This window comes from Rissa tridactyla, chromosome 1, assembly GCF_028500815.1.
Source record: "Rissa tridactyla isolate bRisTri1 chromosome 1, bRisTri1.patW.cur.20221130, whole genome shotgun sequence".
Classification (NCBI taxonomy): domain Eukaryota; kingdom Metazoa; phylum Chordata; class Aves; order Charadriiformes; family Laridae; genus Rissa; species Rissa tridactyla.
This window is the reverse complement of record NC_071466.1, coordinates 219170308-219195000: the sequence shown is the minus strand read 5'-3', so window position 1 is coordinate 219195000 and position 24693 is coordinate 219170308. Positions and strand designations below refer to the sequence as shown.

The 24693-nt window shown below is 48.6% G+C and overlaps 1 protein-coding gene across 4 annotated transcripts in view; it reads left to right on the top strand.

Moving 5' to 3' along the window:
• The window catches only part of SHANK3 (SH3 and multiple ankyrin repeat domains 3), a 383847-nt gene that overhangs the window by 104732 nt on the left and 254422 nt on the right, over nucleotides 1–24693 (top strand). For all 4 annotated transcript variants that reach the window (XM_054200170.1, XM_054200186.1, XM_054200177.1 and 1 more), the window contains one exon: nucleotides 20039–20105. In XM_054200170.1, the coding sequence (XP_054056145.1) occupies nucleotides 20039–20105 (67 nt within the window). The remainder of the gene's footprint in view (nucleotides 1–20038; nucleotides 20106–24693) is intronic.

Sequence of the window (24693 nt, the reverse complement as noted above, 5' to 3'; positions counted from 1 at the left end):
CCTGGACTCGGGGTGTTGGCCACTGGAGCGTGCTGTGGGATGGGAGCCTGCGATGGGAAGGACAGGCGCGCCAACCGGGACCATGAAAACTGGTAGTTGCTGCTGTCGATGGGGTGAACCCACCATCCTCTTTAAACAACAGGAAGGTACCCAGCAGAGGACTGGAATGTGTGGACAGGCGCACGCGTAGGCAGTTGTGCAAACACCAAGAATGGTGGCTGAGTCAGTCAGTGATATCCTCCCTCCCACCCTGGATCCCAGGGAGCTGAAATCCTGCATTCGTAAGTTTAAGTTCAGGATGGCAATGTTCTGTCCCTTAGGAGGTGAAGACTATAGGTGTCTATAAGTGTTGTTCTTTAAGAGGTGCTTTTTCATATTGTGATAAGGTTACCCACCCTCAATACTTCAGTCCTTTTCTTGCAGGGGACTGTTGATAGCTCAGAGTCCCCCAGGTCAGCTTCTCTACACTTTCTTTTGTTTTTTACAGAAGTATTAAGTGCTAGCTACTGTTCAACTGCAGTATTTTGGGTTTCTCTTTTCTCTTTCCTTAATGTCAGGTTCACAGTGATTGCAAAAGAGAAGACCTTTCAAATTCTGTGAATGACCGTGTCCCTCTCTGAGCATGCAAATCACACAATTTGACTTGGAAATGAAATCATTTACCTTTGCAAGCTGAACTTTATCAGAATGATGATCCACACCTGGTGCTGTAGACAGACCATGTGAAACAGCCTTCCTGTGTCACACTGGGGTTTGATACCCAGCTCATGAGCAATGCTTTGGTGGGGTCTTCCTTAGCATGTGTGCGAAAGGGAAGGACATACCCTCTACTCTTGCCAAAGTCATTGTCCCCATGGCTCTAATCCAGCTTGCTATCTACCAAGAGCTCCAGGGCCTTTTCTGCTGAATTACTCCCTGGTTTGTGTCATTGCCAAAGCTGCTTCTTTCCCAGACACGGGACTTTGCATTTTTCCTTTTTCAATTTCATGGGGATCCTGTTGGCCTGTTCCTCCAGCCTGTCCAGGTCCCTCTCAATGGCAGCCGTTGTGGATATTGACCATTCCCCCCAGTTTGGTGTTACCTGCAAACTTGACCTCTGCGGTGCTCCCCCCGTCACGGGCCATTGAGCAGAGAATGACCCATTAACAACCGCTCTGAGCCAAACCGTCCAACCAGTTTTATCCCATTTAGCTGTCCACCCATCCGTACTGCAATGGCCTAATTTCTATACAGATAAAGATGAGATGTGGAAGGCTTCATCTGTCTTGCTTCCCTGTATCCTCTGAGATAACTGCTGGTTTTCCCACCTCCATATCAAAGAGGTTGGGCCATCTGTGCCACTCCTGTCTCTCAGCAGTCTGCCTTGTGTGGGGCTGGAGACTTGCTGCCGCCGCAGGAACCCTGCTCTCCTCCGCATGGAGATTTCCCTGTAAACAGCAGGAGAATCCCCAGCGACTGCTGCTCAGTAGCTGTACCACGCGGTCTGTTTCTGCTCCCCGTGCCTGTGCATCTGTTTCCCCATCAGCCCCAGCTGCCCCGTGTGCTTGGTGCGAGCTGGAGGGACCCTGCCTTAGCCAGGTTAAGTCCTTTTGTTTCTTATCCCCTGGCCGGTCTCTGCCAGTGCATCACGTCTCGCTTCCCTTTTCCTCCCTGTTTTTCAGATGTCTTAAGGACTCACTTAAGTGTTTGCTTTCTCAGGAGCCCAGTATTCCAATGGGATTAACCAGGTGTCCCATGCTGGCAACGCTGCACTTTGAACCTCTGGGTCATTTTTTCACCTTTGGTTTAGTAAAAGTAGCTTTTCCAGTTGCCCTTATCCCTGCATAAAAAGGAGGAAAAGTCCAGGTCCTTATGGTCAGGTCATCACTTGCCTTGCACTGTGTTTTTCAGCAGCCTGTTAGAGGTGCCAGCAGTTTCCATCTAAGAAGCATCCAAGTTCTGTCTTGTTCACAATGCAAACTCCCCAGTTTTCTTTGCCAAACCTCACACCTCTAACATGGAGCCTAGAATTTGTGTTCTCAACGTCAAGATGGATCTTCCTTGTCTGGAAGGTTTTGGGGGTTCCTTATGCTGCCCCTGTGTGTTCCTGGAAGGTCTGTGGGTCAATGACGGTGGCCATATGACAGACCTTGCTGTAATTGGCTATAGCGAAGGCTCCAGCTCAAATCAGCGCTTTGAGTGCCCAAGTCCCTCCAGAATCACTTGTTGAATATCTCCACCCTTGATATTTCTGGTGTGGACACCTGAAGCTTGGCCCCTGCCTTCACTACATAGTTTCCTGCAGGGTCTCAGAGCTGGAGTGGTGTTGGTGGGGTGGTTTGCACTGGTGCACGCAGGAGGGACTTCGGGAGCCCTCTGCGGCAAGGGTGCCTCCGCCTCCGTGCCATTTGCGGTGTGCACCATGCCACACGCACACACGGGCTAGGTGAGGGGCTGCAGTTTCTCCAGGAGCCTCGTCCACGTGCTGGCTTATTGTGCACCTGCCTTTCCCGGAGCCCACCGAGGCTCTGACTTCTTCCTCTGAGGCGGAGGAGGATCTGAAATGACAGCGAGCACGCCGTACCTTTTGTGCTCAGTCTTGAAAGGAGAGGGGCGATGGTGACAAGCTTGAGCTCCTGTGGTAGTTCAAAGGGAAACAAATGGGGTATTTCTAGTTCACGTCTGTGTTTACACGGGCATAGTTATGGTAAGTCATCTTTCCTTCTGCATGTGTTCCTACAATCCTCCTTTCCCAGTGGTGATGGAAGGTGGTTCACCGCACCTTTGATGTGCCTTTTCTGGATGGAGACTTCTCATCTGTGTCTTCCACAAATCGTGTTGCTTGGCCAAAGTCAAAGGTGGCTTTTCCCTTGTCTCCTCAGTGCAGACTGTGGCCATCAGGGCTGATGGTGCCCGAGCGCTGATTGTGATACTAAAATCATGCCATATGAGAAAGACTTAACACAGCTGGGTTGTGCTGGAAACCATTTGGCTCTATTTGATTTCCACTCTGCTTTGGACCATTTACTTACCCAAGGTACACGCTGGAAAATTGTTATAAGTGTGTAAGCTTTTTATAAAAGTAGCTTTTAAAGGCAGTAAAGATGGCTTTGAGTGAACTCAGCACTGGAAGTTTTAATCATTGACATAATAATCCTGTGTTATTTATTTGAAAAAAAAATAATCATCATTTTCTAAAGGTTTGCTTGTGCATGTGAGCAGGTGACGCCAGTATCAAGCTGAAACTAAACACAGATCGTGATTTCTTTCCTGTCGAGCTTGTATGCCAATGGAGCTATGGGATCGCTTGTGTTAGCTCATCCCAAACACGTCTGATGTAGGATTTAGAAGTGCAGACAAGTTTCTTAATGATCAGTAAATGTCAATTTTGTACAAATTTCTTTGTCCTCATTATACTCATGGCTGAACTTTTCCATTTATACACATACGGGATTATCATATGCAGAATATAAAAATAGTGTGCAAGTAGTTGTTTCCAATTTCTTATAATTTCACTGAACTTTAACAATCAGAGCTCCTGCTTTTCTGCCAAAAAGTTGTTTGTCCTTTTGATTGCTGCATTTTTGTGTGTGTGGTTTTTTTCTCCTTCCCTCTCCCCATGTTAAATTCTTGTAAACACATTTTTATGGTGATGGGGTTTTTTGTGGTTTTGTTTTTTTTTTGGTACATAATCATGCTGTAAGTAAACAGAGTTTCTTGTTATGACTTGTACAGGTTTTGTAGATGTAGAGCTGCTCTGGCTGTGGTGCACTCGGTCACTGGTGCTGGCAAGACTGACCTTGGTCATGAAACTCCAGCGTGTGCCAGAGGTTTTAGTCATAGAATCACAGAATGGTTTGGGTTGAAGGGACCTTTAGAGGCCATCTAGTCCAACCCCCTGCCCTGGGCAGGGGCACCTCCCACCAGCCCAGGTTGCTCCAAGCCCCGTCCAACCTGGCCTTGAACCCCTCCAGGGATGGGGCAGCCACAGCTTCTCTGGGCAACCTGGCCCAGGGGCTCACCCCCCTCAGTGTAAAACACTTCTTCCTTAGATCTAGTCTGAATCTCCCCTCTTTTACTTTAGTAAGCCTTTAAGTTGACTATGAGCACTTCAGACAAACATTTAGCTTGAGGTAAGGAAATCATTGCCTGAACTGGGGGTCCCTGTAGGGAGATTTGCCTCCCTGCAGAGCCGAGGTGGTGCTCGGGGTTGGTGCTGGCTGGCTGATGATGGTTGGATGCAGGGCAGAGGATGTGCCGGCTGGTGCCGGCTCTGAGTGGCCCTGGGACACCCCAGGCCTTTTTGGGGAAGCCGTTGCCCCGTCCTGGCCAGCCGCGCGGGGCTGCTGCAGCCCTGGATCCAGCCCTGGTGCTGGCCAAGACCCACCAGTCCCCATTGGCCATTTCTCCAGCCTGGGGAGGTCCCGTGGACAAGCAGCCCCGTCCTCCCGCCTGTCGGCTGCTCCCAGGCTGGTGACAGGGATCTCCCTCCCATCATCTGGTGGTCAATGAAGACACCAAACAGTACCAGCACCTGTGTCCATCCCTGAGGAATGGGCCCGTAACCAGCCACCAGCTGGACTCTGCATGGCCCATCACCACCCTTTGAGCCTGGTGGTCCAGCCAGCTTCCCACCTACCTCCTTCTCCTGCTCAAACCATCCCTGTCCCTGTTGGCAATTAGGGTGCTGCAGAGACCACACTGAACACCTCCCAGGACCCGGGCAGACCACCTTCCCTCTGCTCCCCTCGTTCAGAGCCAGCCACCCCGCTGGAGAAGGCAGTCCAAAGCTGGGACTGCAAACGAACCTGAGAGGTTGTTTTTGGGGATCTTCTGCCCCCCGCCCCAGGGTCAGCTCCGTCTGACAGTTTTATGACTGGCATTTGTGAAAGCTGCTTGTGACCCCCCTGTGGTGGCTGCAGCCTCCCGGGGCATCTGCTCCTGCCCTCAGAGCTCTGTGCTCTCAGAAACCCTTTTCTGACACCGATTATTGAATTTTAAGGCCATTACTTTTCTGTGGTTATTGAGTACAGATTATTTTTGTCCTCGCTGCAGCTGCCTTCTTTCTGTTTTTACAGTCAGATCACCCCTTCCCCACCCGATCCTCTATTCTCTGGGCTGAATATCCCAGAGCACACAGGCTCCCCTGCAGAGACCTTGAAAGCATAATCTGATCATTACTATTGATTTACTCTGGATTCTCCCCATATCTTTTATTTAACTTTGTTCCTAAAAGTAGCCTTCTCCAGCTGAAACCCAACCTGTTCTGCACCAAGCAGAGGGTTTACATCACACATGTTAGAGGTGAGGCTGCTAATTGTGAATCCTGGTATGTTTTCCCTTTTCTGCCACAGCGTGACTTTGTTGACTCATTTTCAGCTTGTGATCCTGCAGTCCTCAGATCTTCTTCAGCAGGGCTGCTGCCTGCTGTCTCCGAGCCCGAGTCTGCGCCTGCTGTCGCAGGCTCTGAGCCGTGCGGGCTGGGAAGACCCGGGGGTGTCTCTCCTCCACCCTCCCGCTCTGGCGGGACGGTCCCGCACTGCTGAGGGTGCTCAGGTCCTTCCCAGCCCAGCTCAGCGAGACCCCGCACATGGAACGCTCCCACCCCGGGCTCGTTCCCGTCCTCAGCCCTTCTCCTCATTTACTTTACGCCCAGACAAAACCTCCCCCGTTGCACCTTGTGCCCGTGGGCTCTTGCTCTGTGCGCATCTCGAGGAAGAGCCCAACTCCATCGTCTGTAACCCCGGTACATGAACTGTCATTACATTCGTCTCTATCGACTAAATCTTCCCACCGTCCCCTCCCCCCCCCAGCCTATTTCTTGAGTTTCCAACAATCATTTCAATTCTAATCCTCTAATGACTTTGCAGCTCCTTCCAGCTTGGTCTCATCTAGGAATTTAATATTCTGCACTCCATCACCCAGGTTGCTAATGAAAAAATTGAATATTACTGAACATGGGGTAGGGTCCTGTGAAATCCATTTAGCATACATTTTTAGTCTGACGGTTAGTCATGAATTAGTTTTCTGATCAGTTTTTCATCACTTGGCAGGAGTTTCGGCTAGATTTAATTTCTGTTGTTTCTGAGAACATCACATAAGGCTGTCAAAATTTTTGCAGAAGACGGCTATATGGTATCTTCGGTTTCTTTGCTCTTCACAAAGCCTGGCCTGCTACCCTCTCCTGAAAGTAACTCATACCCCTTAAATTTGGTTTGCGCTTTACAAATTGCTGTTGTTGGTCATATCTGTTTACAAACTTATCTGCTTTGCCCAGCGCTTTTCTGGACAACAAAATTAAGTTGCCTGGTCTACAGGGCAATGTTCCTCTCCTTGCGTGGCACGATTAAAGCTGGTCGTAACTTCTCTTCATTTCCAGGCGGCTGAGAACTGTCGCAGACAATCGCAGTTCACCACGAACGCCTGCGATTGCTCCAGCAGGTTTTTGGCAGTGTGACTCAGCTCGTGGTCTGCAGATCTCTGGCACTTTGCCGAAAAGTAAAGGCAATTCATAAATTGGGTGCAGAACCAGGCACAAAGGCAGATAATGCCCCAAATACTGCGTGTCAGTTTTATGAGGCCCAGCCGATCTGGTGATATTTGCTGCATGATCGCAGCCAAGTGTGGAGTAAAGAGCTCAAGTGAAAAGCGAGCGAACCCTCCGGTGCCGGTGGTACCGCCGCACTCCGGCCACGCCGGCGCGTCCATCGGCTCCTGCCGCGCCGGGCTCCCCACGCCTGGCTGGTTGGGCACAGCTTTGTGCCTCGGCCTTTCTCCACCTCTTCTGCATCTGTCACACGTTTAGGTGGGCCTTATAACGCCTCGAGCGGCTCTCCTTAAATCCCTAAAGATTTACACTGTGACGTTATCTGAACATACCGTTTGTATCAGCTTTTTGGTGCGATACAAACAGGTTGTTAGATGTGTTTTCTTCAAAGATTCGTATCTTGTTGCTTTAAAATAGACATCATGGTCTGAGCTCTCCAATTTGCAGTCATGTTGCCCAGGCAACAGAATATTCTCAAATGGAGTGATTTTGTTAAAGAATGTCTTTGGTTAACTGTGATTTTTCTAATTTAACTGAAATTTTAGCTGACAATGTTTGAAATCCAAACTTATTAATGACATCGTATGTTGTGATGTCATAGAAATTAATAAATTTAATTCCACTTATGTAGGTTATTAGTGTTCAACTTTAAGAATACTTGGAAGGAAACGATGGTGGCGGTAGGTATTTTACAGTTTAGTTGGCTTTGCTGGAAACTCTTCCTAGCTAGCTGCCATTGTTCCTCAACAGGTGTAAAACACTCAAACAACATCTGCTGTTTGACGTCTTTTAAAGACTTAGTCCTAGCTAACGCCAAAAATGTTAGCTGATGTGAGGATGTCTATAGCATTATTTTTATTAATAAGCTCCGTATTTTTCTTGTCGTCACTACAACAGTAACCTTGTCCTCCTCCATCTGTTCTCTCTTGTCAAACGTTTGGATAGTAAGGGTTGTGGGTTTTTGTAAGTGTGTGCAGAGCCTACTGATTTTGCTCTCTAGCTCTACTATAGTGGAAATTAAAATAATTTATGGAGGTGTGGAGTTCCTGTTGGCACTTGGAGTGGTTATTCAACCTGTTATGTATTTAAAAATGCAAAACATCTTCCTCAAACTTACTGCATTTGCTCTCTGAGTGGGAAAACATTTTTTTTTTTTCTTTTAGCATTTAAAAGCATGTTTGTTACCTTCTAACATACAATTAATTAAAGTTTGAGACTTCTGAGAAATCTGTTATCTCTGCTTAGGCTTTTTGTTGTCCTTAACGATCAGGTAACATAGTAACCCAGCTTCTTCTAATACTTCTTATACTTCAGATTAATTAAAACTTGCTCATAATCCAGAACTTAAAAGCGTAGTTTCCAATGAAAATAAGCTAATAGCGACCGCGGTGCCTCTTTGCTCGTTTCAGAGCGTCGCTGTTTTCCGCGGGTGAGATCGGCCTCTCTGGGTCTGGCAGCGCAGCCGCGCTGGGCTCAGCACCTGGGGTGCCCACGCGTGTCCCCACCGCCAGGCAGAGAAGGCGCTGCCTCTGCAGCGCTCGGCTTCTCTGATGTGCCAAATGTGTAGCAGGCCTGGCTTGTGTATGGGCGACTTCTCCCATTTTCCAGTCATCGTGTCTCCTTGGGCCTCTTGGGAATTGTAGGAAAACTGTCCTTCTCCTCTTCCTCCTGAAAGTAAAAATTCATTAACTCCCTGGAGTGCAGACTGGGTCTTGATCCAGGGCTGGAAACGGGTTTTGGGGGCACCAATGGGGGGTGCAGGCAAACCCGTCCCCACACGCCGGGGTGGGATGGGTACACGGCTCCGGGGCTGCCGAGCCTGTGCTCCTCTCACACGCGTAGTGGAGTCTGACACCTCTCTGTAAGCTGTTTAATTACCTTCACTGCTAGAAGTCATCTTTTACCTCAGCGTCACTCTGCCTGATTTAATCGTCCTGTTATTAACTCTCACGTGTGTTGCAGCAGTCGGAAAGCCTCGCAGTGGGCCTTCTGCCCCATACCTTAGCACCTACGCACAGATCACCTCATCCCCGCCGGGAGGGACAATAGCTTGATCTCCTTTAACTTTCCCATTTTAAAGGCTTTTACAGCTACTGGATCGCGTTTGTGTCCATCATGTGAATCTTCCTCTGTCCCTATGTTCTTTTTGACCTTGGCTCCAGGCGTGACCCAGAGCATTGGCACAGGTCCCGCTACTGCGGCATGCAGAGCTCGTCGCTGAACTCGCACCTATTTCCAATTGATAGTTTCCGTTAGTCTTTATGGCTACAGTTATTATTCAGAGAGTTTATGCTGAAGTTTTTCCCTGCTTTCTGAGGGTTTCCCCTCCCGCAGCGGTTGCCGTGCTCTCGCTCACAGCCTGGCTGTTCTGGGGCGCAGGCTCTGCTGCAGCAGCGCCCCGTTACCCCACCAGACCGTGCACCTTCGGTGTTACCCGCAGCGTCGGTGCCTTAGGCTGGTGGTCATTCCTAGCCCATAGTAGGTTTGCACCAAGTAATGTCCTGCTTGATGATCCCTCTACGTTAACAAATACAGTTAGAGCGAGATAAATTGTATATAACAAATTACACACACACACACACACACACATATATATCCTGGACCCAATCTAGATATCTAGGTATACTTTCACAGAAAAAGGTAAATGTGTAATATTGTACCTTTCTGGATACAAATGTCTTGTATGCAGGTCAAGATACCACTTTTTCTAGCTACTCTGAATAAGGAATCAGCCCTGGAAACGTTTGTCAAATCTGCTTCAAAACTATCCACTAAGGAAACCCTACGTTCACTCAAAGTAGATTTTCCTCAGTCCTCCTCTGTGCTGAGAAAATCAGAAATTTATTCTCAGGTTTAAATCAATTTTTCTTGCCAATTAAGCATATTTGTTCTTCCAGCGGTGGACTGGTGGGATAATTGATCACCAACCTTTTTGTGATACTCTTCTAAGCTTTAAGGTGAGCAAACCCACTGCTGTCAATCTTTCCTTGGTGGTCAAGATTTCCAAGTGCCTTTTCCAGCTTACTGCTTTCAGTTTGTTTACCTCCTTCTTAAAGAGCTGTGTCCCAAAACTGGACATACCAGTCCAGGTGGATCTTCACCATCTTGTTAATACCTCCTGGGATTAAGTTTGTCCTTATGCAGTGTCACCGTTTTCTTGACTTGTCTTTACTTTGGGGTTACTGCCGTTACCACACGTTGGCTAGGCACCGTAAGGCAGAAAGCAGTTATTCTCCACCTTGTATTTATGCACTTGATTTCTCCATTCCAAGTGTAACAGTTTGTGCTAGACCTTACTGGATTTCATCTTTCTGATTCCAGATATCGTTGCTTCTGTCAGCCAGACTCATAAACTTGTCAATCAAACTTTATGTATTATGCTTTTTTCTTTTAACAAGATTTACTTTCCCAAAACTATGGAATTTATTGGTAAAACAAGAATAAAACCTAATTAGAGTCTATGGTGTCAAAACTGGCATAAGATATGCAGGACAATATAATTCAGGAAAGCATTCTAAATGCTAAATATGTATCAGTATTCTTAATGTACCATAGGTGGCCTCTGTGAAGACTTTACAGAACAAACTAGGTATTGTGAGTATAGGTGATGCTGGGACTGGTGACAGGCAGCTCGGCGGTGCTTTCTGAGGTCAATGCGTTTGATAATTTAAAGTGTTTGAAAGTATTGATAGTCCTCCTGTTCCCTGGAATTCCTCTAATTTGCTAGGACCCAATATTTTAGTGGGCCATTTTTTCAAGACTTTCTGTAGCTTACCGGGACTTGCTTATTTGAATATTAATTGCACTTAGCAGCTGCTGCCTGCCATCTTCCTTTGCTGTAGCTGGAGATTTCCACCCCGTACACCCCGCCGTTTGGAAGGATGCATTCCCCCATCCCTGCCCGCACCTGCCTTCTTGCCTCTTCTGCGTTGCTGTCTGCAGTTGTATCATCTGTGGTGGACCAAGGACAGACTGCTGCCTTTTCTTCTTTGGGATAGATTTAAAAAGTTTTCTCCTGATACATTACTGGTTTATTTGGCTTCTCTTATCAATCTTAATATAGTTGAACTCTGGGCTTCCCATTGCTGGAGTAAAAGATTGCAGCCCATGAGAAGACTATCTGGCCGTGAATGATTTTCTGTCACTGTGTAAGAGGCTGGCAGTTGTTTTTTCTGAGAGGCTGCGCGTGGGCGGAGGGAGTGCATGTGCCGAATGAGAAGTACCCCAGCCTTGCTGCCCCGCAGAGGGGGGACGCGCCTCCCCCTCTCCCACCTGCCGCCTTTGTGGGCAGCCGCAGGTATGTGTCCGCGCCGCTCCGGGCACGGGGCGGTCTGCTTACCAAGAGGCAGTTTTCGTTGGCCTGATGAATTCTATTTGCATTTTTTTTATTTACCTGCTCTCTCAAGGCTTTCTTCTTATCCTCATTTTATTTGATTTGGTTTCTCTCTCTTTTCATTTGAAGTTTGTCATGTAAAAATTGATCAGGTTTCTGGCCTCCTGGCTCCCTCCCACTCCTCCTCCAGTATTCAGTGTGAGACTGATCTAATTCTGAGTCAGATGCCATCTCGGCTTCCATTATCCAGATGATGTTGCTGACTTGAAATCTTCCCTGGCCCGCAGCAGTCGCACTCCAGTTACTGATGCTATGCAAAAGTCTCTGCTTTGCACAGGAGGCCCTGCATTTCCCCATTCTTCAGGCTGGGTCTGGAAGCTCTTGGAAGGTCTGTCAGACCCATCTCTAATTCTGGTGGTAAGGACTGTTCTGGACACAGATCTGCACACTGCCCGGTCCCTTGAGAGCATCCTTCAGTGCTGGCTGGACCAGAGACCAGACTGACCAACTCCTCCCCAAGAGGACCAGCCCATCCTCTCTATCCTATTCTGCCTGCTCTAGATAGGACCATCCATCATGACTCCATCTGAACAAGGCAGCCAAGAAATATCCTCACTGATATGTCTCCCCTCTCTCCAGTGTCTGAGGTACTCTCTTGCCAGGCAATGACTACCCACGGACCTTGCATTCAGCTCCCTGTGACAAGTAACCATGACTTGATTTTTTTTTTTTTTTAAGGTGTGCTTTGTGGCACTGGGAGGTTTCTGTGCAGATGCCATCATGGCTCCAGCCACATCTGTCATTCTTGCCTTGCAGAATCTTTTTCTGAACTTTCAGGAGATGCCACCAACCCACCTTTGGTCTCTGCAGGAAGCTGAAGCTCATTTCTAGAGCCTTTCTGCAGTACAACGTATTTGTGGAAATTGTGACCTCCAGGACATGGCACATGTCAGCCTGCATGGCTGCCCAGCACACGGCTGCCATGGCCCACAAGAGTCATAGCAGGGTGGAGGGGAGGTGACACCCCCGTGCCAAGGCTGCTGGTGGTGCTTGTACCAGTACTTCTTGGATAACACGCCGCTGTTCTCCTTATGGCCTGTACTGGTGGTTATCAGCCCTGCTGGAAGTGTCAGTCCTGATAGAGGTGAGATTCACTCCTCACAGCTGGAGGTCACGTTTCTCCTCCTCCAGCTCAAAGGCTTCCTGAGCACAGTGGCTCCAAGGTGCCTTCATTAAGGTTGTTCCCGCTTCCCAGAAGCATTCAGAGTTCAGAACACCCTGCTCCCCTTGATGGAGCAGATCACAGCATCATCTGCCTCTCTTGAGGATAGTTTTGTGATGCATCTTGGTGGGAGAATCATCTTGTTTTCCCAGTAGCAACGTGTGCCTCATCTGACAATACTGAGAAAGTTCTCTGTCTCTCTTGGCCTAGAGCTGAATGGTTGCAGCTTTGGATATTTTTTGTTTCTCATCTGTGTTTACATGTACCCACTGTCTGATGCAGATCATTCACAGACACTCCTTGAGGCTTAATGGCAGAATGTTAGTCTAGCTGCCTGGCTAAAGTGCTCCTTGTAAATCAAGGGCTCAGTGCGTGGTCCACAGGGAGAAATAAATACTCATTTGCTGTATAGACCACGGACTGCAAGTTGGGTGTTTCCAGGAAGTATTGGATCTACGGCATACATGTTGCGCGGCTGGTTTGCAGGCACAGAGGGTGTCTGGGATGCGTTTGTCCCAGATCAGATGTGTAGATCACGCACAGGAGGTCTGTCTCTTGCTTCCAGGAGGTGTTGGGTCTACGGCGTCGTCATACAGTGACTGACCCCGGTGACACTCCGGGGAAGCATCAGACTGGCTGCATCTGTGCAATGTAATGGCAGCAGACATTGCTGTGAGCGTATCTAGAGTTTCTGCTCATACGGCAGCCCAGATGGCACTGCCATATGTGAGCAGTGGGATTGACCTAGTGGGACTGCCAGATTTCTGGAAATCTAGAACAAATATAGAACATGCTTGAAGTCTGCCTGGCCAATTAAAGGTAGACAACTTTGAAAAAAGTCCAGACATAGAGCAGTGCTACCTGATTAAATAAAGTGTGATGATTAAAAAGACTCATTCTGCTCTCTGTTATCTGGGATAATGGAGAGGTAGAACATCATCAACCATGGAAAGCCTCAATAATTGGAGAGGTCGTGGGTAAAGCGATACAAAAATAGTTGACAACAGAGTCTGGCGTGTTGACAGATGCTCCTCAGGGTCTGAGGAGAGCTGAGTAGCTTGAATGTGTTATGACACTAAACTGGCTGCCTGCACCCTACCTAATAAGCCCTTTTACATTCCTCTTCCGCAGAAGGTCTGCTCCATTTTTCCCCAGCAGCATCGCTGATGAGTGTTTCTTTCTTGCCCCACCATCTCCTAGAGGCACTGCTGCTGCGTCTCACCTGCCTCCCTCATGGCTCTGCCTTTGCGCCCCATGGCCGTCACCGCTCCTTTGCACGTGTAGGATGGTAACAGTGAGGTTCTGGAGTTCTCGAATTGTTGCAGTTTGCAACTGAGAAATACCTCTGAGAGTACAGCGTGCTTTAATTCGGAGCAAACAACACAGAGGTTTATTTGATTCAGAAAGAGTCTTTCCCTTCTCAAGCTGGAGGCTCCTGTGGGTGGGGGTATGAACTTCTTCAGGTGTGAAAGTACAGGAACAGGCCAGCATTTTCCGAGCCACTCTGGCATCTACTCAGTGTTCTTCTGACCTTCATCCAGGTAACTCCCTTTTGAAGATATCATCAAAAACGTAAACTTGATCTTGTTGCCTCCTTCTCTTCTTTTTTCTTCCCACTTTGTGAAGATCCTTACCAGTTTTTATGTCAACTGGATGCTTTCCTCAACTCAGATGCGTATGGCTAGGAGTCTGTGACTCGTGGCTAGTTGATATGTTTTGCCACTCTTCTGTCTCCCTGTTCCCCACTCTGCTTCTCTTTGAGACCTTTACAAGGTGGTATCTCCAGTGGTGGCAGCCTGTCTGTGGGCTTTGCGTGCCATAGGACCACCCCTTCTTCATCACAGGGAAATAGTGCTTTACTGTGGATATTTTTAGGGACCAACGAGCAGATGACGGTGGAAATCCACCTTGGACCTAACAGTGTCTATACTTGTGAGGACAAGTTCAAGGTGATTGTATCCACTGTCGTTGCACCAGGAAAGCAGCTCCATTTTTTGAATCTTGGGGATAGCTGTCGTGGTTTTGGCCGGATTGGCCCATCAGAACGACAGATGGCCCTTGCCCCACTCTCCAAAGAGAGGAGAGGAAGAGATAAGGAGATTTATGAGTTTAGAAAAAGAACGAAACTACTTTAATGAAAATAATAATAAATAAGGAAATAGTAAATAATAATAGAATAATAATTTAAAAAAAAGTATACAATATATACAAAACTATATCCAGCTCCCAGGATGACAATTGTGTCACCAGCAGGCACAGGGAAAGTCCCAGACTGGAGTCAGCGACGGACAGGAGCTGAATTCCAGAACTAGAGTCAGGAATGCTCGGATCGGCATCAAAGGCAGACGAACAGACAGGGTTTGTAGACAGCAAATTATCCATGAGCCAGCAGTGTGCCCTTGTCGCCAAGAAGGCCAATGGCATCCTGGGCTGCATAGGGAAGACTGTGGCCAGTAGGTCGAGGGAGGTCATTCTCCCTCTCTACTCTGCACTGGTGAGGCCACAACTGGAGTACTGTGTCCAGTTTTGGGCTCCCCAGTTCAAGAGGGACAGGGAACTACTGGAGCGAGTCCAGCGAAGGGCAACCAAGATGATTATGGGACTGGAGCATCTCCCTTATGAGGAAAGGCTGAGAGAGCTGGGACTCTTTAGCCTGGAGAAGAGAAGGTGGAGGGGGGACCTGATTAATGTTTACAAGTATCTAAAGGGTGGGTTTAAGGAGGACGGAGCCAGGCTCTTTTCAATGGTTCCCAGTGACAGGACAAGGGGCAATGGGCACAAGCTAGAACATAGGAAGTTCCGTTCAAATACACGGAAAAACGTCTTTACAGTGAGGGTGACAGAGCACTGGAACAGGCTGCCCAGGGAGATTGTGGAGTCCCCTTCTCTGGAGATTTTCAAGACCCGCCTGGATGCAGCCCTGAGGGATGTGCTTTAGGCAACCCTGCTCTAGCAGGGGAGTTGGACTAGATGATCTCTAGAGGTCCCTTCCAACTCTGAAGATTCCGTGATTCCTCCTCAGACGTTGGCCATCGAAGGAAGAGAGTTGTCCTTTTGATCCCTCAGCTTTTACACTGAGCGCGATGCAGACGGGACGCAATAGCCTGTTGGTCAGTTTTGGGTCCCCTGTCCCATCTGCTCCTCCTCACAGGTGGGACCCCTCTAGGCTTCTCCGCTTCCGACCATCTAACGGGGCAAAACAGCGAAGTTAGCTGACTGTGGTCGTTATAGCAATAAGTATAAGCAAGAGCCTCCGTGCGCACCATTCTTTGGTATAATCAGGTCTTATCACTCTGAGAGTGACCAGTTTCTGAACAACATGCTGTTAATTTCAGACTTTAGTCAGTTAGAAGAGGCCCAGCTAAAAAGTAAAATTACAAATCAGGAAATTGGTTTTGTTTTACCTCAAACCAGGACAATAGCTATTCTTCACACTTCCCATGTGAAATACTGTGTTGCAGGTTGTCCAGGACTCTTATCCCTGGAGATACTCATACTTGAGCCCTCCACAGAACTACTGAGGTGCTGGCCATGGCAGCAGGATCGTCAAAATAGATTTCATATCCCTTTGTTCTGTGGTTCCTCCTTCCCTGGAAAACCTGTGGGACTGGAGCTGTACCTCCTGCCGTGTCCTGCCGGGCGGTCGGAGTGGCCGTGCTGGCCGGGACGCGCAGCGCTGCGGAGCGCGGGCAGCGGCAGGGTTTGTTACCTGCCACGGAGGGCTGCCCGCCCGGGGGTGCGAGAGCCGCGGTCTGTCCCGGAGGTGGTCTCCTGGCCCTGGCCCTCTGCAGATCCGCGTCTGCAGCATGTGGAGGACACGGGGTGACGACAGCAGGCACAGAGAGGCCGCGGGGCTTGGTCTGCAGGGCTCCTTTCCCATCCACCAGCAGCCTGGGGTGCCGCCTCTGTGCTCTTGCTCGCAGTGGATCCGTTCTCCGTGTGACGTAAGCTTGTCCTCTTCCTTGTCTGAGCACATTACCGCTTTGAGATACCTTTTGGAGCTGAAAAACACGGTACCTTCCCATAGCTCGATACATCTATTGAAGATCCATCTTTGCCCTCCATCATACGCCACAGTTCAGTGCAAGGAGGTAACAGATCCTTTAATATGAAGACAGAGTGATAATTCAGAAGAAGAAAAATTAAATATTCTTATAAAAGCAGGCCCAGGATGAAAACCCAGTTAAGTGCCATGGTTTAAAGTTGTTTAACCACTCTCTGTGCACCTTCGACTTACATTTAGTGGCAAACCAGTGATTGGACACCTCTGAGAAACCTGTGCTGGGTGGAGCGAGGAGGCAGCAGCCCCGGCCAGCTGTGCCCATGGCCTTGGCCATGTGGAGATGAGCCCCTTTGGCCTCTCTTCTGTAGAAACAGGACAGCCCTGTGGGGTCTGAGGGTTAGTAGTTGGCTGGTGTGTCACTCTGCCGCTGGCGTGAGGCGCAGCAGCGGTCTGCAGGTGTCCCCTCCGTGCTGTTGCTGCGTTTGCGGTGGATCCTCAACAGTTGTTACCGAGCTCTGTGCCAGCCTGTCACGCCGAGGGGCTGGGGGACCTTCTCCTGGTGTAGTGCGTTTTTTTCTTATTTATACATTTTTTTAGGGATTTTTCACAATACTGTTATCCACAGAACCTGGGTTAGATCTCAGAGCTATGACTCTTACCAGGCATGTTTAAATGATCTTTCTGTTTTCTGCTGCTAAGACCTTATAAGGACACCGATGTTAGATGCTGCACAGTCTGTTCAGATATCCCTCCTTCTTTCTTTTAGAAATTACTGAGTTTGCCTAAAAAGATAAAAATAGGCAAATTGCTGTTAGATTAAAAAGCGTTGTCACCTTCCTATCAAGCTATGGAATGACTCAAGGTGTTACAGCATTTTCAGAAGATAACCCTGTGCCAGAGCCATAGCGTGGCTGTGTGTCTTGTGCGGCCTGAACGTGGGTTTCCGTTGTTGAGTCGGTGGCGTGCGATAGGACAGAGTCTACATTCGTAGCATCAGGGCAAGGCACGAGGAGAGATGCCCTTTGCACGGTCTGCTGTCTCCGTGCCATCACCGGGACAAGTAGCTTGGCTGTGATGTTAAGACGTCACTCCTATGTGGGACGTCTGGCTTACTGCTTGAAATTAAATAATTTATCTTCTGTGAGTAAGTCAGGCTGTTTTTCCTTGTAGTTACCAATTCCTTCCACTTCGGTGAACAAGCGCTAAAATTGCTAGCTATGAAATATTAAAAGAAAAAAAAAGTAAATAAAAATCTGTTTTCTGGCATTTCCATCCTTGAGACTTCCTTTTCTTGTTTACCTCTCCCCAGAAAGCTATTGCTTTTAACTTAGAGGCGTTCACCGATGTGGTCAGTCGTGCAGACGGTCTCATCAGTGTGACTGCAGGCAGCCAAGAGGAGCAGGGGCAGGAGTGCGCAGGCGGGTGCAGGGACGCCGCGGTGTTTTGTAGGCAGGGAAGCACCGGCTGAGGCGACACCGCAGTACGTGAAACCCTTTCGTCTCCTTTGCTTCTTCCCAGTTGGATTGAAAAATGCAACCAGCAGGCCCTTCTCCCTTCACAGGGATTTATGGGAGATTATATTCACAGGCTTCTCCAGCGTGTTTCTTCCCACCTTTCAGGAACTCGTAACGGTTCAAGGCAGGCAGGGAGGGAGGGATGGAGCGTCTGTTGCCTGCGGTGCTGGGGCTGAGACCTCGGCGGGTGGGAGACCTCCCCCTCGCCGGCCAGGCCAGGAGGGATGCCTGGGGTACCGCAGCACAGGAGCTGCTCCTGATGCAGCACGTACGTTCACCGTACGTTCACCGTACATTCGCCATGTGTTCACCGTACCTTTTTACAAATTATTCCCAAGATGGCACTCAGAATTTGTACTTCGAATTTGGATTTTTCACAGAGACAGTGGACCATGCATTAAGTGTTCATTTGAGGAACTTTGAAGTTCAAATGCTTTTTCTAGATTCTCCTTTCCAGTCTTCTGCGAGGTTGGTTATTTTTGCTTTCGCATTTCCCCAAATTCAGGTCATTTGCCCTTCTGTACAAAAGCCTGCTCAAAGAATGTGGCCTTTGGGAGAGCAGACGTTATGAATGTGTGTGTATGTATAAGGAGAGACAGAAAGATTGCAATTTGAAGCAAGCTTGGGGGAAAACAGAGATTCTTACTCTATTTTCTCTGCTACTGTGGCCTAATTTCCCAAACGCAGAAGGAAGATTTCCTTTCTTCCTGCCATCACCGATCGCATCCAGCTCCGGCTGAGGAGGTGGAGCACGAATTCTGGGCCTCAGAAAACAAAAAAAAATTCACATAAACATTGTTGAGCTGAGGATAGTAAGACTATTTCTGCTGATAAAGGATGATAGTAGAGAGGTGTGCGTGCTGTACTGAGTCACCAGTTAAATATATCCCTTCGTCACAAGTTAGTGGTAAAATGCAAATTAACCTCGTATTTCTGAAAGCTGTTCTTGTGGGAGGGCAGGGAAGCGTTTAGCAGCTGGAGCTGCCGGTGCTGCTCTTGGCGGTGTCGGCGTCTGGGAGGGTTTGGTTTCTGCTGTCTGCCTGACCATGTACGTTCGTCTCCAGTACTGACCCATCACGTACGTTCCTCTCAAATGCCACAACCCTAAGTTAAAAGGAGAAGGGGCCCGGGGGGTGGTGGTCCCAGCTCAGACAGGCAAAACCGGCAGCTGTATCTCAGCCTGTTCTTGCACGCGGTTTCGCGCTCTGAGCAGCAGCGCTTTGTTTTCACCCAGAATCAACTTGATCCAGCTGCTTCTCGCTCCCAAACCAGCTGTAGGTGCTGCTGAGTGAGGGCACCGTCCCGAGAGTCCCAGCAGTGTCTGGGGGGACTGGGTGTGCTGGGGCGGGTGGGAAGGGCAGAGGCGGCGGCGGTTCGCAGGGGCATCGAGCGCGGGACTCGGCCGGCTCAGCCCAGAGCACTTCTTCCAGCTTAATTTCCTGGAGACCAGTGATGGGTTTTGTGTTCTTCTACCCATCTCGCTGTTCTTTCACGTGTTAAAAGAATACTTTCGGACCTTGTTCTGAAAATATTGGATTGTTCTGCCTTACTAGCTGTGGTGTGGTGCTGTTTTGGGGTTTTTTCCCAAATGTGTAAGAAATCAACAGAGAGTTCAAGTGATGTCGCTAGTCTATTGGCTGAAGTCTTGCTTTAGGAGAGTAGTACTTCAGTCTCTCTCCTCTTACGCCTGTTAAGCAGCCTTCGTGTATGCTGCTGCTGCTCTGCGGTTCCCAGGACGCGAGCCCCTCTAGACGCAGTTCCTGGGGTAAGACAGACCAGGTTTGTCTCTGTGTTTGCTGGCAGACCCACGTTCAGCTTCCCCGCTTCCCGCGTTCCTTTGAGTTCTCTACAATTCTTCCCGTGGGGAGAAATCATGGGACGGGTGGTGGGCAAAACAATGTTTAACGTTGGGCTAAAATGCCGTGGCTTTCCTGGGGCGAGGTGCTGCTGCAGCTTTGTGAGTGGCAGCGGTTCCTCGGCCAGCACAGCCTGGAGCGAGACGAGTTAGTGCTGCGGAAGGTTCAGGTGGGACGTGCAGGGAGCTCGGTTGCTGGTAAGTCGTCTTTCGTCATCTAACTGGGATTCACTGGAAGGCTTCAGGCTGGAGAACATGCTGTCAGTACCTGCAAGACCTAAGATTAGTTCCTTGCTGGCGTCAGGCATATCACCGCCGGGCTCTGAGGAGAGGGCAATGGTTGTCTCGGAGCAATTCGCCACCCTCTCATCGCACAAGCCATCGACATACGCTCTCCCTGCAGTGCTGAGAGCGTATCTCCACCGTGGGGTTACTGGCTGGGTGAGCTGAGGCAGAACAATCGTTGGCTCTGCGTCCCCCATGGAAAGCAGCTGTTGTTAGTCCATATGGCATAACCCATGCGAGCGAGTGCAGGATCGGTGCTGCTCAGAGCCGCTCAACTCTCTTCCCTCCCTCTCTTTTCAGGTGGCCATCATTGCAGGAAATTTTGAATTGGCTGAAATCATCAAAACCCACAAAGAGTCCGATGTTGGTGAGTTTGATCTTTCTTCTTCCCCCTTTTTTACCTTTTAAGTCTTGCTGTAGAGTCCAGGGCTGTTAGCGTGGGTCTGTTAATTGGTGGTTTCCCAGTGCTGCCTGCGGTGGGGGGTGGAAGCTGCAGCTTGTTTTGGGCGTGGGGGGTGGCAGGACAGCTCTGCTTCCTCCTGGGGCCATCAGTGTCCGGCTTCTTCGTTCAGTCCAGGGTTTGCTTACGACTGATGAGGTTGCCAAGCTAAAGAATTAGCCACGCCGTGAGTCTGGAGCAGCTCTGAAAAGCTCTTCTGTAAAATCCCTTACCTTTTTCTTTCTCTTTGCATCCTTGAGGCCGTTCCATGCCAGAGATCCTCTCCTGCTAAGGCTGTTAACGGGGCTTGCTGCAAGGAGGAGACAACCTCTGTCTTAATGATAATGGTTATGGAGCTGCCCCACACTGAAGCTCCTATAAGTACAAGAGGCGAAGTACCAGCCATTCTGGTTGTACTTGCTTCTTTATGGAGGAATATTTTTGGATTTTCTGGTCATCCTTTTTCCTTGTGGCTTTTCTTCTGTCCTTCTGCGAGGTAGATACTATCATGCCATATATTATATGCTATGGAAAACTGAGTTGTAGGTCAGATATAAAATCAACACTTACTGAGTTTTCTTGAATTATTCTGAGAAGTTTATTGGTCTGGAGCTCTCTAAAGCAATGGAGGAACCAAGTAAAGAGTTAACTCTCAGCACGTGTGCCTCACAGAAGGGGCAGAGTCATGGGGTCAGCAGCTGAAAAATGACGTGTGGACTTTGAAACAGCCTGCAAGTATTGGGCTTGGTTCTTGGAAGTGGTTGTGAATCTAGAAACCTGGGCCCCAAGACGTCCTTTATCACTGCTTTTCTCAGACAGATATCGCTGACAGTTACGAATGGCTGCTGAGAATGTGTAGGGAGATATGAGTCAGGAAGAATGTGGGGAAAAGCCTGAAAATTCCTTATAACTATGTCAGCGAACAGTGCTGGCAAGAAAGCCACCCTGTTAATTCAAGAGGATAGTGACTGTCTGTGCTGTGAGAGGGGTTTTGGACTAGATGACCTCCAAAAGTCCCTTTCAGCCTAAATTCTTCTATGATTGAACCTCAGTCTGTGATTTACTGGCTCAATTATTTTTATTGAAAAAGTGTAAGAAAAAGGGGCACGAAAACATGTCAGGTAGAATGAATTCTTCATGTGTTTGATATGGCTGTTTATATAAAATAGGTCAGGTAACAGTTGCAAACTAATCGCACGCAAACCAGCAGGTCCAGATGGCATCCACCTGGGGTCAAGGGAACTGGCAGTGAACTTCCCAAGCAAGGAGAAATTGTTTTTTGAAGTTCATTAAGAGCTGAGAGGTGTGAGTGTCTGACCAGAGGAGAGCAGACGGGCGTTACGGGGGATGAGGAAGGGGCAGTGCTTGGTCTTTTCTCTGGTAGTTCTGTCAGAACAGTTGAAGAAATACTGAAACTGAGAATCTGGTAGGAAAGGGCAGCATAAGGCAGCATTGTAACTGGTAGCTCCTGGAGAAGTCTTCTTCTCGAGTTCCAATATTAGGTGAAACGAGAATTGGTGGCCCATGCCATCAGAAATATTCAGAGAGGACCTGCTGTGTCAAGGCTGTGGGAGGAAGGATGGTTAGCAGCAGCTTTGCTCCATTCCGCAGGACGGCCCTTAGCACGTGGCTGCGCTTCCAGGCTCTTCGACCATTCACCCATGTTTCTGTCTGGATCCGGACAGCTCTCCTGAGGTGGAGCCGGCTGTCCGCGCTTGTTGTGCTTTGCCTTACAATGTAGAGCAAGCCCAGAGGGTGTGAACTCAGTTTCTTTCAGGTGAAAATAACCCAGAAACTGGGTTTTAGAAAAACACCTGATGTGCTCCATCTGCTGACAGACGTCCAGCCAGGGTCAGCACAGTTGGAAGTAAGATGCCCAGTGTAGACGCCGGGTGGTCAGTGACAGCCATGGAGAGCCCATTGGGCTGCAGAACTTCTCGTGCAGGTTTCGCTGTGGTTCCTGTGCACAGGTCTCCGTGCCTTCAGTCAGCGCAGAGACCGAGAGCTGCTGCTTTCATCACAGCCACCAGCACCGGGCTCCAAGAAGGTCAGAGTGGAACCTGCAAATCTGGGGAGGAGACCAGGTTCTTACAAGTAGAAGCATTTGTGGAGACTGGCTGTTCCTTCATTTCTGGTTTGTTCCTTAGTCTCATGTTTTATGGATGTGCGGACAGAGAATGCCATGAATGGCAGCTGCTGCGCTTTATTTTCTTGGTTGGACCTGAGAGGTTGGATCACGTCAACGCCACCACAGACCCTCTGTGGCATATCCTGGTGCTTGTTGGTCAGTGCAGCCCCTGCTGTTGCCTGCATGGGAATGGGTTCTGTGGAGTGAAAAGGGCAGCCCTAACCCTCTTTCTAAGCAGCTGGAGGGTCTCCTTGGGTACGGCTGCAGAGCCTTCTCTCCGACCACTCCAGGCAGCTGTGGAGACATTCTCAGTTAAGCACGTTTACTGGTGATGCCTTGGGGAAGTACCTAAGCCACCTACTCCAGCAACCTTGAGTAGGTTTGCGGGGGCTCTGTCTAAAGGGAGGGCTTCCTCCAGGGTGGTCTTGAGCCGGGTGTCTCGCTCCCAGTGCAGCCCCTGGAGATGGCCATGGAAAAGGGCTGCGTATTAAGCAGGAACACCAGGAGCTGGTCAGTGGGAAACGACGCAAGCAGGATGGTGTCTGAACCTCGGGCCCTCTCCGGAGTGCCACTGCCAGCCTCCTGGCACATCCCATTGTCATTCGAGTCTTAAATCCACATCGACATCTATCAGTCAAACGTGCAGTTCCACTCAGTACAATCAGATGTGCACCACAGTACCTGTTTTTCATTCAAACATTTGCAATGGTGTTAATTGCACATTGTTTTTTTATCAGTTGGATCCTGTGCCAGGTGCTCAATAATTTTCGTGATCCATCTTTTTGAGAAGGTTTCTTAGCCTGCAAATTTTAAAGTATTTGTTTCAGCTACTTAGTAGCCGCCTCTGCTTTGTCATCAAGATGACACAAATGCCTCTTCCCGCTTCTTTCAGAATATACTTCTACGAAATAGCCCAAAAGCTTTTTTTGTCGTTTCTTCCATGCTAAACCCACTTGTTTTTCTTTAATGTTTGTAGCTCCCCTTATTTATTTTGAGTGTATTGTAACTGCATATTGATTTCAATTATTTTCCATAATTGCAGAATAAATATATTCTGCACTAGCGATTGATGCCTTCATTTTGCTACTCTTGTCCAAATAGGCATTTAACCATAGTTACATTATTTCTTAATTGTGGTTTTATAACTTTTCTTTGGTTGCTAATTTTTTAAAAACTCCTGATTTTCATTCATATTTTCTCTCCCTGCATGAAAGAAGATCTGGAGGAATAATATAAATCAGTTCAATACTGAGAAATTATCCTCAACATGTACGTAAGACTGGTTGGGGCTGTCTTCCCTTTTCTTATGCTGAATATAATCAGGTCATGATTCACGGTCACTAAGCAACCACCACCTTCAAGTTAAAGGAATTAATTCATTATCAGTCATAACGAGGCCCAACAGTTACCCCATATTACGTGGAATACCTTTTTGTTGGAGGTCGGTGATCTGCAGCTCTGCCTGAGATCACCGGCGTTTGTTTGCCACGCTGAAGCACACCATAACAACACTGTTTTCCTCCCGTGTGCAGGCAGGGCTGGGGAGGAACCCATCCCTCAGCGGCCCCGCGGTGGTCCCTGCTTTTGGGATGGGTTGGTCTCTTGGCCCGTGTCTGCTCGAGATCCTACAAGCCCTGGTGCACCGTTAGCTCTGTAGGTGCAGCACCGCTGGCAGAGCCTTCCTCTCTCCTGCTGCTTTGGAGTGGGGTTTTTTTCAAGGTATTTGGGCATATGAGGACACAGGTTGGACACAGCAAAGGTCAGAAAACGACCTGGTCGCCGAACTCCTCATTAGGTGTCCATCCCAGGTGGAAAGCAGTGTGTATCCAGATGCACATGGCCCTGTTCCCTAGTCTCTTCTCTGTGTGAGCTGATACCAGCGTAATGGTTTAGAGCACGGCATATTAGGAAGACTATGTGAGACTTTGGGAATTGACTTGTCAGTTGTTGCTGAGAAATCTCAGCTTTATGATGTTTTGTAGCTCAAACCAAAGAATAAGTTATTTCTCATTAATAAGCGTGTCGTGGAGCCAACCCAAGATCAGTATCTCCCTGTCCTTCAGGTGCCCTCCTTATCTGAAGCCCGTCCAGGTGTGTCCATGTGCTGCAAAGCTGTCTGTCAGAAACTGTCTGTTGGAGCTCATCCTGGGATTACCAGCGTGTGAAACATCTAACATCTTCCAGTGCTACTGATTCTTCAAGTTCTCCCCTGTGAAGAGGAGAACAAGTTTGGGTTGGAACAAGATGATCTTTAAGGTCCCTTACAACCCAAACCATTCTATGATTCTATGAAATCCTCCCCAAAGGATTTAAAAGACAGCATTTTGCTTCCTTAGGACACTATGACTTCATATCACTTGTTGCTAAGACCCAATAACTCGCTCGTAA